The 13,885-nt window shown below is 36.1% G+C and overlaps 1 protein-coding gene across 3 annotated transcripts in view; it reads left to right on the top strand.

Annotated features, from left to right (window-relative positions):
• Nucleotides 1-13,885, top strand: part of LOC115924023 (divergent protein kinase domain 2A-like) — a 71,840-nt gene that overhangs the window by 27,825 nt on the left and 30,130 nt on the right. For all 3 annotated transcript variants that reach the window (XM_030985584.1, XM_030985578.1, XM_030985589.1), the window contains one exon: nt 1,973-2,808. In XM_030985584.1, coding sequence (XP_030841444.1) covers nt 2,072-2,808 — 737 coding nt within the window. In that variant the 5' untranslated portion in view covers nt 1,973-2,071. The remainder of the gene's footprint in view (nt 1-1,972; nt 2,809-13,885) is intronic.

Below are 13,885 nucleotides of genomic sequence, written 5' to 3'. Positions count from 1 at the left end.
CCAACCCCTTCCAAGCTTTGGCTACTGTTTAAGTTTCGATTCTTTTTAATAAGACAGTGCTAAACATGAAGGTTACTTGTACTTTGTGGTTAGGTTAGGAGCCCTAGAGGAAGGGAGGGTCAGTAATAGAATGAAAGAAAAAAAGGATTGACAAAAGAAACCTGTTCACTGTATGCCTTCTTACTGAGGTCTGAAGAATCGCTGGTATCTCCTTGCAAGAATAGAGAGAGAGAGTAAACCCTTTGGCACATACTTAACCCTTCCTCAAACTTCAAAGGAGCGGATGAAACTTAGGTGAGATAATCAGCTTGGGGATATCCTCAAGTGTCTCTTTATTGTAGACATGGTTCTTTGTGATGCTCTCCCTTGGCTCAGCTCTCCTGAAAGCACCACAGTGAGTCACCGCTGGACCTGGCTTGCTTTAAGAGGTTTACCGGTAACTGCAGCTTTATGAAATAGAACGCGATATGACATGGAGAAAGGGCATAAAGGAAACATGACATTAATTTTCCAGTCTTTATGTACGTGTTCCGCTTCCGAAATGTCTACCATGGAGTGCTTCTCCTATTGCTTTCTTCCTCCACCGATGTTGTTATGCTGAATATTGCCTCATTACCGGTATTCAAATTGGATGGTACAATGTAGAATGCATTTGAAAGACCTACATGTTTAATTCAATGGTGTATTTGTAAGTTTCCCTAAGTCATGTATGCTTCTGTAACATCATAGTGACAAATATTGGGAGACATACTGTGAGACAGAGAAATACAGCCTTCTCTGTTCAGATAAAGGAAGACAAAGAAACTGTGAACAAGGTTTTGGGGGAAATTGTCATTTTGAAATTTGATCAACTTGTGGTCAATTTTCATTCAGGACCAAATGCAATATTTGAAATTTACATGTACCGTATACCATGAAAACCTAAAGGCTAGTAAAGAGAGAGAGAGAGGTGTATGGAGGAATAACCACATCTCTTTCTGCATCTCGTGTTACTCCTTAGTTATCTCTCATCAAATCATCTTAGGCTTCCTTCATCCCTTGCTTCCAACCCAATACCCCTCTGCTACGTCTGGTATTTTAAGTGGAGCACATCATGTCCGCTGATTGAAAGTCCACGTTGAATCCCTTCATCTCTGTCTAGGGCGGAGCATCTTCTAGCTTCCTAGCTCACTGAGTTTGGGAAGTTTGAAATGTCTTATTTATTTCTTCAGATGATCTTACAGTATGGTGTTGACAGAATCGTTGCATGGCCAGGCTGGATATCTGGGAAACTTAAACCATGCGCTCATACCATACTAGCAATGGTAATGCCATTGGACTTGGGCTCAGGAAGTACACAGTATAGGAACAGACTGTAAACTTGTATACAATTGTAGTAGTATTGATCTGGTAGTAATATCTGGAGCTTGGAAAGAATATATACATCTTCTCTACACATTATACAGCTTTTTCTTTTCTTGAATATATACACTGCAGGCTTTAAAAAAAGTTTTCTTGGAGATGCTGTGTATAATGTGCCTATTCTATTCACCTGAACTTGTATGATCCTAATAACTTCCTACAATGGTCCTACAAGTGTTAAGAGGTTCCACCTTGAATTTTAATGAACTTTGATTACAATTTTCTTTGAAGAAACATATTGTTAAAGTCATCGCATGGGTGAATTGATTCTGAAAAGGCTGTGTGTACATGACATACTTCCGGCATTAAGTTCATACAAAGATGTTTTGATCATTTGGTGTTCGACAAGGTAAAATCAATATTTGATTAACAAGAGGGGATAATAAGAAAGAATAGAATATTGCAGGGCGGCTTATTTGCTCTCTATTTCTATCAGAAATGAAGTTCTTGAGAAATTTTCTTTTTTGTTTCTGTTGTCAACAAAATGTGCTACAGTCATGCTTGAAGTTTAATTGATAATAATACATGGTATTTACCCACTTCCTCTTTCCCATGATTTCATTTTCTCCAGATCACATTTGAGCAAGATCCTGGATGGACAACATATTCAACCCAGAGATGAAGCGGTGATGACAGGGCTTTGATTTGAGGAAAAACCACAAGGTTCAAGATGGGTCCACGGATACGCAAGAAGATACTTATCCTGGGGAGCTCCATCCTCTTCACTATATTCACCGTCCAGCTAACAGGTTTGAACAGCCTGAGGGATGATGACAACAATGCCTTGCCCAGTACTAACGGAAAGTTCAGAACTTTTGTACCCAGCAAGGGAGACCGTAAAAGAAACTTGCTCCATGCAGGGAAACAAGGGAAGGAAGAACTTGGATTCGATAGCAAAGACACTCGAAGAACCTTGCAAGATATAAGAACAGCGGATGAAATCAAAGGACATCCGAGGATACAGGCAGGGGATGAGACTGCCCTGACTCAGGATGGAGTGCAAGGGATGAAGAATGTTACAGTTGTCATGACAACAAGACTCCAATTTGAGAATCTATTTCCATCGCTGCTGGAAGAGGAGCGGTGTCCGTTGTGCTACGGGACCACAAATTGCGACCAGATCTACGCAGGGAACATCTCCTTCCACATTGGAAGCGTGAACCTGAGTGAGCCTCACACGATCAGAGGTACCTGGGGAGATAGGAGGATCGTGGGGAAGAGGCTCGTCTCTAGAGAGGTGTTTGAAAGATTGGAGAAGATCATATGTAACCAGTCTCAGGTGGATCCTAAGAGGTCGTGTGAGGTCAATGCTGCAGCTACCAACAGCTGGATGTCCAAGAGTTCTGCTCTCAACAGGGTACACAAACTTCATCAAGAAGTTTATGAAAGTCAGCTTATTGCAATCAGGTTGGTATATCTTTTTTATAATCATCTTATTGAACAACAACTGCTCCAAAATAGAAATTAGTATCTAAGAAGAGGAAAATTGTCAGTGTGCCAGTTCGCAGTACCAGTGTGCAGAGATCTGCACCAGAAATTTCTCTTGACCTAGAATATTTCAGTTGTGCATCCTCAAATATATGGATTTTTGTACGACAGTGTTAAGACTCAGGACCTAAAAAAAAATTGAAAGTTTTCCAGAAATGATTTTTGTTCAAAATGTATGAATCTTCCTTTTTGAATTTACACCTACCATTTTCAATCATTAATTTCTGTTGATATAGACAGTGATAGGAATTTGTATTTTGATTGAACTCTGCAAGCTATTGTACTATTATGGGGCGTGTAGTTATGGTAGAGTAACATTTCCATTTAAAAAAAGGTATGATGTTTTGTGTTGATATTGAAGATGGGCTCAGATTATAATTAATGATCCATTTCATTGGATTTCTGTCATCATAATGTTTTTTATGCATGGAAAGCAAGTTGTTATTTTCCATCTCATCACATCGTTGATCATCATCGAGAACTGTTTTTGAGAAGAACTCAGGAACTTGTTTCACAAGATGGACTGAATAGATATAATCATGACAGTTCATTATTTAGCCTTTGGCAGTATAATACGTCACTCTGTCTTTCTCTGTGATTTACTGCAAGCAAAGAAATCTTACAATTCAGTTGGAATTACAATAAATGAGTAGTATATGATTGTGTTTTCACATCCCCACAATGAAACATATGTACAGGTGTACCTACTCATCTGGAACATAAGCAAATGTGAACTACATTAAGTACATGTATATGGGGCCTACTGTATGTATAATTGCAAGCAAAAAAAGTGTGTGCAGTGAGTACATGCCATAAAGTACATATCGCCAATGATTTATAGTTACCGCCATGCCATTTTCTAGGCTAAAATGTAAACAGAGTCTGAGCTCAAATTGCAAACTACAAGTACCACAGATGTACATTTTGAGAAATGAAATTAAATGCTCACTTAGCCGAACCGTTACTAAAGTTAGAAGCTTGAAAATGCTTCTTAAAAGGGACCGGTGGCGTTAATATGGGTAACTTGACTAACTTCTTTAGTATATTCAAGGAGTTATGCTGGTAAGTACTTGGTATATTTGAGTTCCACTTAAATGTCATTCTTGTGGTGTAGCCAGTTTCAGGAGCCACTTTTAATATGAGGTCAGCTATTTCTTGTTACTGATCAGCTAGCTAGTATACTAGGCTTAATATAGAGTTGTTTGTGGTTTTACCATACTTCAATGGGACCCATGCTTAGAAATCTCTTTCAAAATCATTTCATCGATACAATTAGAATTGAGCATATGAAATACTCTTATTGTATATCATAGAAAGACCCATCTGTAAAGTGTCAGAATTTGTTGACAAAATATCCTTCATAAATGAACAGCCATTGTCTTGTATCTAAATGTGAAGTTCAGTGTGGGCAGGCATGATAACCATCTATGTGGAGGTCATATGGGTCGATAACTTGATATAATTCTAAATTGAGGATTTCTAGTAAGAGAAAAGATGAACCTATAGATGAAAATTCATAGGTCCACATATCTTTGTGTATTTTTGTATGAATTACTGCAAATTTTAAAAATGAAAATGATGTAGATAAGTGTGCAAAGCACCAGTAATTTCTACTTGCATATCATCAATGGGCTATAAGTTATGTTAGACTGAAGATGCCAATTTCCATGTCGGTCCTACATGTAACAAAAAGAGATGATTTCTTAGTTGTAAATGCCCAAAAGAAAATCACAAATTGTTGAGCAGATGTTCTTTCGTAGCCATACTAATCCCTTGAAAGCCATTGCTGTCTACGGAATACAGGTCCTGCAACCAGCTAGGATAAGATCATACCTTCTTTTTTTTAGACCATTATCTCATGGTTTAAAAATAAAATTTCAATTGTTTTAATATCAGTTGTAGATATAAACACTCTGTAACACATAGAGGCAAAACCTCAGAATGCATCAGGTTTTGAAACAACATCAAAAGTCAGGGAAAGTGGATAGATAGGGGACGAATAAACTTTATTCCCCAAACTTAAGTTCTGCATCTGAGCAACACTGATATTTTTTTAAAAATTTCATACTTGCATAGGTCTACATTTTACAGAAATTTTGTCACAGTATGTCTTTTTTCTTCTTACTTTAAATCAATATTCTTGTACTATAAAGTCTACAAGAACATAGTACATGTACTACTGTTACCAAGTACCATCTTAGAACGCCGCTGCAAGGTTCTGTTTACCTAAGTAGGACCCTTTCCCACGGGGCCCTCTTTTAAGTGGTCCAAGTCCCCCTTCAATAGGCCCGTTGACCCCAATTTGGATGGGTTAAACCACCCGGGTTATTGTCGGCCAATTAGGACCTGTCATTCATGTACAAAAAATGGAAATTTTGGTGCAGTAGGCCCTGGGAATAGGTCTGTTTTCAATTTAAGCGGATTGGAGTTAAAAGAAAGGTGTTAAGAAGCTTTTCTAAGAGAAAGAAACTCTAAGGGATTATCAACGATTTGTGTCCTATTTCATGCACCATTTATTTTTATTTAGGGGAAAGACATCCCCAAAGATACATGCAGATATTGTTTGGGGGAACAGCTGTCTAATGCAACATAAACTAATTAAAGGCCAATCCTATTCTTTTCACAAGATTCATTTGAATAAAGGAAAAGAAAAACAGAATTGAGAAACTTTTAAATAAATCGCCAGTCTGCCTCTTTGATTTTTCTGCTTTCCTATTTAGTTGTTTGCTATCAATATTGGATTTCCCTTTATACAAGTGTGTCTACAATTATTATATGTTATCAGCTCATGATGTAGCATCGCTCTCTTGGCTCTGTATCCATTTTTGTGTGTCTTTTAACACCCTGTATATGGGCCCATTTACATACTGTCTGTATCTTTTTTTACCTCCTCTCATTTACCTCTCTCTCTCTCTCTCTCTCTCTCTCTCTCTCTCTCTCTATCTCTATTTTCTATTTATCTCTCTTTCTGTCTTTTCTGTCTGACTTTCTCTTTCTCTCCTCTCTCTCTCTCTCTCTCTCTCTCTCTCTCGCTCTCTCTCTCTCTCTTGTACATCATACAACTGTACCTGCAAAGTCACACATTATCCCTTCAACCAAAGAGAAATATCGTATATCCTTGCTTCAACAACTCATTTAGTACCTTAACCATTGAGAGTTAAATATTCCAGACAGGTAGTCCCTTTTGCGTAATTTCTGAGAACCTAAAGACCTGTGAAGGCAAAAGATAATGACAGATAATAACATAATTGAAGGAGACATGTAAACACGTTTTGTGATAGGACTGCTTTTGAAGTTTTAGGGAGACAATGAGAAGATAAAACGGAGGACAAATGCTGCTTCATTCTTTGCACCTATACATTCAGCTAATGCAAGCAATACCTATTATATGAAATGAGTAATTGTCAAGAATTTCTTGGTATTAAAGTAGGTTTATTGTATACTGTACCCTAGATCTGATAATTTAATTACATTAGATGGGAATTTACTATTATGTAACTGACACTAGAATATTTCTTACCTCGAACCCGATCCATATTCAAGACACCTTTTTAGTTTAGTTGTAGTTTGTGAGAAAGTTGAAAGTGCTTTTGTATTCGATCACACTAAATGGGTATGGAATGTACTTATCTTGACCTGAAATCATTTGTTGATATTATAAACCATCCCATGCAGTGCAACTTTCCACGTAAAATATGCAGGAATCAGCTCATATTTTAGGAGTTTCAAGCATATTGCCACCCATGATGCAGGCTAGTACTTGAAAATAATCTATTGATGACCCATTCACAGGAATGATAATCAGATGGAAAACGAAAAACGAGGATGCAGTATAGACCTATCATTGTAATGATAGATCAGGGTTCATGTATAATGACTGTCTGGGTGAACATCCCAAGGTCACCTGTATTTGGTATATCAACATTTCAATGTCAGATGCCTCAATTTTCATTGCATCATTTGGACTTTTATTGTGCACTTTCAGCTATCTTGAAGCCATTCAGGGAGAGATAAAGGATGCCACTTGAAAATTTATTGGCAACACACAAACACATTCTTTCTCATGCAGCAGATCGCAATTCATTATTTACATTGGCAAATATAAAGAGGCTTTAAGAGAGAGATATGAGTATGATAAAATATATTTATGATATATACAAGGCTGGTGTGACAAACATCCCCCCCCCCACCACCACCACCTCTGTTTCTGTATATTGTAAAAACGTTATGCCCTGAGGGATTACGATAAAGTATTATAAATAGACTGATGAATGATACCACATTGATTGATATGATGTTATTGTCTGTACTGTTATTTCAATAACAAAAATCATGACGGTGAAAAATATGGTATGACTTTAGCAGCTAAATGTAGTAGGTATATACACATGTGTAGCAGCAAAATAGAAAAGAACAAGGTTGAACTGAAAAGAAGGAAACATTAATGAGGATTCACAGTGAGGGGAAGGAAGTTTGCTCAGTCACATTGTCTAGTTTGGATCTTTTTATTGCAGAATTGCATGCCAACTTTGTTATGATCCAGATCATTTGAACCTATTTTTTTAAAGGTTTCCTGGACATATGTGTGTTATGGACAGGATTGTAAATGCAGAAAACCTAGCAATGTTCATCTTAAAGCTACAGTTTGTCCATGTTGTTGAAAATGGGTAGTCTGGAATTTGAGAGGTATTTGACAGTGCATGGTGATCTTTATTACTGGAGATATTCATGCACAAGTGGAAAGTTCATGTGATATCAACCTAATCTTTCTATTGAACATACATATTATGATTAATGATGTTTAGTCAAACAAAATTAAATTGAGTGAACAAAGTGCTTCTGAGATAACCTCCAGTTGTATGTATCACAAAATGATAGACTGAATCAGTAGCAATAATCCTGCCGAGCATGTAAATTTTGAGCAGAATATATGTTTGGCACTCTCTTGCAGCCAAACATGCACCCGCTTCAAAGTACTTTGTTCAGGATTTGAAGAGTCATTGAGCCATTTTACATGCAGCTCCCTGGAAAAGAGGAAGACATATTTATTCAATATTGCTCATTTATGACAATGACACATCATATTTATTTGGCAAAGTTTTTGATTTATTCATAATGGCAGGATAAGCACAGTGCGTTATAACTTCTGGGAAGCAATTACTTAAGTTGGCATGGATTCACGGAGAGGAGTATAGTGCATCATGGACATGGATGTGTATTTTAGAACATTTTGAATGAAAGGGGGAGGGGGAGGGGTAAATCACTTGCCTGGATGTACATGTACTCATACTCCCTAGACCTCAGTCCATCTGGCTTTGCTCATTTTTATTTTTGTGTGGTTTTGTGGTCTATGACTGGTGAGAAGTGAAGTCATGACAGGTAAAGCCTTTTTGCAGAGTTACCATGGTTTTTCTCAGGTTTCAGTGAGGGGAAACGATGTCCTCTTGAATCAGAAATGATCTCCTTCTTGCTGGAGGAGTGTTTCCTCATCTTAGGGTCATCTACCTCTTCACGTTGCCAAGGATACAATTGGAATGACCATTGCTACTACTGAAATGTATCTGTTTGATTTGAACACCATAATAAGCAGCTTCTACCCAGGGAAAGGCAAATAGAATAATCAGTGGTACTATAATTTTTTTGTTAGAACTTTTAAACTAGCAGCTGTAGGTCTTTATATGGCACATTCTGCTATATTAAATAACATATATTTTATTATGAAAATAAAATTCAGTGAAACTTTAAGGGAAAGTCTCTCCCTTCTGAGACCTTGGTCTTGAAGACTCTAGATCTAGGTCATTGTTTACCACAAAGCCAGTCTCAATTTCACAGTGTTTCCTGTGATTTGCTGCCCCATAAATTCACTCATCAGCGTAGTCTCATGAGAGACGATCTAGCTGCATTGGGACATTGACTTTACATTCATATTGTGTGATTAATGGCTTCAACTTGGATTTGAGGACAAAAAACCAAGAATAAGATAGGGACAAACTTGTAGGTGACCAGGGGCTTATGGCAAATGTCTCTGATTTTATAGGTGAAGTAAAATCTTATAGATGGGGTTTTAATATAAGGGGAGGGGAGTGGGTGGAGTAGGTGGAATTTAGCCTACTGTATACAAAACATCTTTTGCAGCCTTTTCCCCCAAAATTGTCCACTTTTCTTCTGATCTTTCTCTTTGACATGCATTGGCTGAGGGAGATGATCGACTTCCCCAATTCATACTCTTTGTCAGTGATGGAGAATGGTTCACAACCATATACTGTATGAAATGTGTTTGATCCGTAGATAAAAGAAACAAGGAGGCCTGCATTGAATCTCCTTCTATCTCTGTATCTCTAACAGAGACTGGTAAACTTGAAATCAATGATTAAGAGCTCAAATATAGTGTGAAGGTCAAGGTAATTTTAATATTTCACTACGACCATTTATTTTTTCTTTCATATTTTTTAAGAAGAGCAATATCAATCAATTCTTCAAGTGTCATGGTCATTGACTAGAGTTAGAAACTCCAGTCAGTTGGCATTATCAATCATTTGGATACAATGCCTTTGGATATATGTCTTTCACTTTAATCTTAGAAATTACTGCAAGCTTTCAGGTGATCCATTTCAGACCTTGATACCAATTTGACAGCGATGAAAATGGACAAAAAACCACACAAACAAGAAAATTGGTGAATTTTCATCCACCCTGAACTTATTATTGACAAATCAATGCAGTCTATAAATTGATGCCCTATATCCTTAAGGGATTCTGGCCTTAGCAATGACTGAATGGAAAGAATTCAATTCAATATCATTGATATTACATAGCATCTGACAACAACGTTGGTTGAATGCTTGATTAATTGACTAGCTTATCATCGAGACTGAATTATTCAACCATGAGCACATCCAATATATATATCCAGTTGGGAAATATACCACTCCCCAAAAATATTTATTTGAAATGAATCCTCATTCATGAATGAGATTGTTGACTGAATGCGTCTATAGAGGAGTCGTGTTAATGCCCCCTTTGGCATCATATGCGGAGATCAATCCCCATATCCAGATACATGTACACGATTTCCTCACAATAGACACGTTCACACAGGAAGGAGACTTCCCAAGGCACCACGTTTGGGCCACAGCTAAGCACTTATTAGCCTATACATGCATTAAAACTTGTTGTTGTCCTTCCTATCTATAGCTGATCTGTTTTTATTGTTCACTCAGTTCCCTAATGGCTATATAATGCCTTTATGATTCGTATAGCAAACACTTACCCTATCTCTTAGGGATCAAGAAAATTTCTTTAAAACATTACAATGAAAGAGTTAGTACACAGTATGTAACCAAATGAACTACATACATGTAGGCTCCTATTTAATTTGCCCCAATACAATTTTGTAGGCGTATATATTATTCACAAGTCAAAACAACAGAAAAATTTCCCTTCAAAAAGCTTGTGACTGAAATATCTTGCCAGGTTGCTTATAGTTCACCATTTTGTAAAGTTAGACTGGTAATGATTTTTTTTTTAATTAAGTAAATTGTTGGTATGTTCATGATCCTTAGATATATCTTTAGGATCTTTTATACATGTAGTCCTTCATGTTCATTTTCCAGATGTATATGTAAAATAAATATTGAGTGATTGTATGACACAGACAGAAAAAGAAAGACTTTAATAGCTTTTATCCTTGAGGACATTTGAACTCAGCTAGTGCTGCTCTAATATTGACATAATTCTGCAAACGTTTTTTTTCCTCAAGCCAGCGAGCATAAAGTCTCCATGAGTAATCAAGAGTCAGACAAATCGTAAAGAGGCGTGATTGTGGATAGTGTGTGAACAAGACTTGTGATTAGCAAATAACGAAGATCCTTTTGGAGTGCCGGCCCATTTGAAAGGCTTGTTGTTGCGGGCCCGGATTCCTCTGTTTGTGTCCCTAGGTAATGTGTCTGCCAGGGCAATGACCCATGCTGTTCTGGATCAGATATGCTGAACGTGAGTCATTTTTCTTGCAAAGCCTTCATGTAACACAAAATTGCCATTCATAACAGTTAAAAAGTAATAAGGATGACTACTCCTCCCCTTAATGAAATGAGATATGATTATGAGTGATTTATCTTTGGGTTTTGCTGAGTGATATTTCTTTTCTGTTTTATTCTATTATGTTTCGAGACCTTAACTATTCCCACAAGTTTGTACGTGACTTAATGTTGGAAAACAGGCATCCAAAGCTGGTTCATCATGATATCATATTCACACAATTTGATGCCCAATTAGCTGCAATGACCACAATCCATTATCTTTATCATACAGGTTAACCAATATTTTTTCATATAATGCTCTGCCTAACTTCTCATTTTTATAAATTAGTTTAGTGGTTAGTTGCTTATTGAATTCAATAAACCATCCACAATGTATTCTTCCTCATTGGCTTAACAGTAGATCAGCTCCCTCACAGCATTTAGTTGATATTCATAAATTGAGGGCACTTATACATGTATGTAATACTTTTGAATGAAAACCACAAGATTAAAGCAAGATACAGCTAATTTGTAGCTTTTCAGAGTTTAGAAACCCCTTATGATCTAAAAATTGTGATAGAATAATGTAATGGGGTTGGCCTGGCCTTAGGAAGCACCAAGTACTATTCAAATTATTCCATAGAACTTTCCTCTAGCTCTGCGGCCTAGTATTCTTACAGTTTTGATAATCTGTGACGCTTTCTATGCACAATTGAGTTGTTTGTGTTCTTTTGGATCTTCACTGAAATTAGACACAAATTACATTCATAGACAAGTATTATAATTTCCTTTGGCCTTGCCATGGTTTTGTTGAATAAATGCTAGCTATTCTGACAGGATTAAAAGATGTAAAGAACTTGATGGGAAAATCACTATTCACAAATTGGTGAGTCCTTTGAAAAGCCAAGAATTTGTCTAGATTGGGGCTTCCATCAATCCAGTGATGACCATTAACCTTTTGTTCTGTCAGTCTCTCTCTCTCTCTCTCTCTCTCTCTCTCTCTCTCTCTCTCTCTGATGGTAATATGAAAACCTTTCCATTTGAACTACAGTGATATGAAAATACAAGCCCTTACAGAAACTTTATACAAAAAATGTAACACATAGTTATCAAAATGCAGTGGAATGCAATTCATTCTTTTAGGTAACGCCTTATGAATGAAAACCATAATATGACTGTTTTACAAACTGTCAACTGTGATTGATACCTTTCTTTTCATCATTATTTTCATCATTATTTTCAATGCAACCCTTAAAAGGATTAACACCCACAAAGCGCTGAAAAGGCACACCTGCATATTAATTTTCTTTTAACCTCAGTTTTTGAGAAGTGTACAACAAGTATAAGGCCCTTTATACATTCAAGCTTATGGGGAAATTCTGCCTACCGGTATATATAGTTATCAAGATATTGTAACACTTGTTAAGATGGAGTCTTTGCTTATTATCTTTCAAGTGTTAGAATTTTCAGCAAAATGTAATTTACTATTAGGTACTAATTATTCTGAACAACTTTTTGGTTCAAATCAGTACAATCTCTGACAGAATTTGCAGTTAAAAAAAAAAAAATTAATAATAATAATTGGTTTAACCTAAAAGTTAATCAGTTTAAAATGAATGTATAGGTTTCTTGATAAATCTAGGATGAAATACAATGAGTAAATCTTTGTAGTTGTACTATTCACAAAATATGCTAATATGACAGAAATATAGCAGATGAATTTAAAATCTTGTCCTGTTGTTGTTTCTTTGATTCTCGATCTGCAAGAGCAGCAGAAGATTTCCTTTAAAAATGTGAAGGGCATTGTCCCATAAACTACAGTATCTTTTGTGTATCTTTTGTTAAATTCTTACCGTAGATTAAAATCTTTATTTTTTTTCTCCACAGAATTGTAATCCTTCTGTCCCGCACTATTAGTTGTTTAAAACCCGGTTAATCCATACTGACAGAATGTACTTCGTTTAAGATGTTCAGATTATCATGACAATTGTTTTGTCTACAGTTTCATATAAACCTAGCATCATTATTAGAAGTGTCCTTCCACACCACTTAACTTATTTTATTCTAAGCTTGCTAATCAGATCATCGGATAATAAACACAATATGAGCAGTTAATCGTTAATAAGCTGTCCCTTCCGATTTAATTTAGTCTTTTAATATGTCTTTAATCTCCTGGAATTGTTCAGAAAATGTTACCTTCTATGATGTTTAAACTATTTAATACTACAATGGTTCCAGTAGATTTGCTATCAAAATCTTTATGAATGTCCTCCATGTTCAATCAAGACTCATTATAGAAAGCAAGTGTGATTTTCTTCTCCTTTCATGTTTCATGGTCGCTTTTAAAAGTTATTGCCAGTTTGAAAAATCGAGAACATAACCAGATTATTGTCTTATTCTAAGTATTTTGTAAGATTGCTACAAGGTTAGGTATTTTAGAAAAGCCTCTTGAATGATTACATTATTACACAAACATCAATAATATTCATATGTTCTTAATCGACAGGTTTAGATGGTACTTGGTAGGGTTGCATTTTAGGAAGACCCTAGTTTAGCGAAGGGAACTCTGAAAAAAGCATCATGTAATCACTCAGAAAATATACTAAAATATTGAAGGTCAGATGCAGTTTTATGTTTCATAATTGCTCAATTTTCATTATTTTCCAAATGGAATTTGAACACGTCTGTGAAGATTGCATTGGATTTGAGAAATTATATAACTCTCTTTTCATTCTGACACAATCAAACACAAAACACACAAATACGAGTGCAGACTGGGTGTAATTTCTGTTGGAAAGACAAATGTAAATACATATTAGTTGGGATTGTAGAAGGGATATATCACCATCCTGAACTATCACTCACAGTAGATGTTTTGAAAAGTAGATTGAATTCCCAGAGAAAAGGAGACTTATAGAATGAATTGACCTTAGAATTGTGTTTGTGAATCTCTAATTTTAGCGAACTGTTAAACAATT

The sequence above is a fragment of the Strongylocentrotus purpuratus genome, unplaced genomic scaffold (assembly GCF_000002235.5).
Source record: "Strongylocentrotus purpuratus isolate Spur 01 unplaced genomic scaffold, Spur_5.0 spur5_contig_836, whole genome shotgun sequence".
NCBI classification, from domain to species: Eukaryota; Metazoa; Echinodermata; class Echinoidea; order Camarodonta; family Strongylocentrotidae; genus Strongylocentrotus; species Strongylocentrotus purpuratus.
Note: the sequence above shows the minus strand (reverse complement) of the source record. Positions and strands in the feature narration are given on the sequence as shown.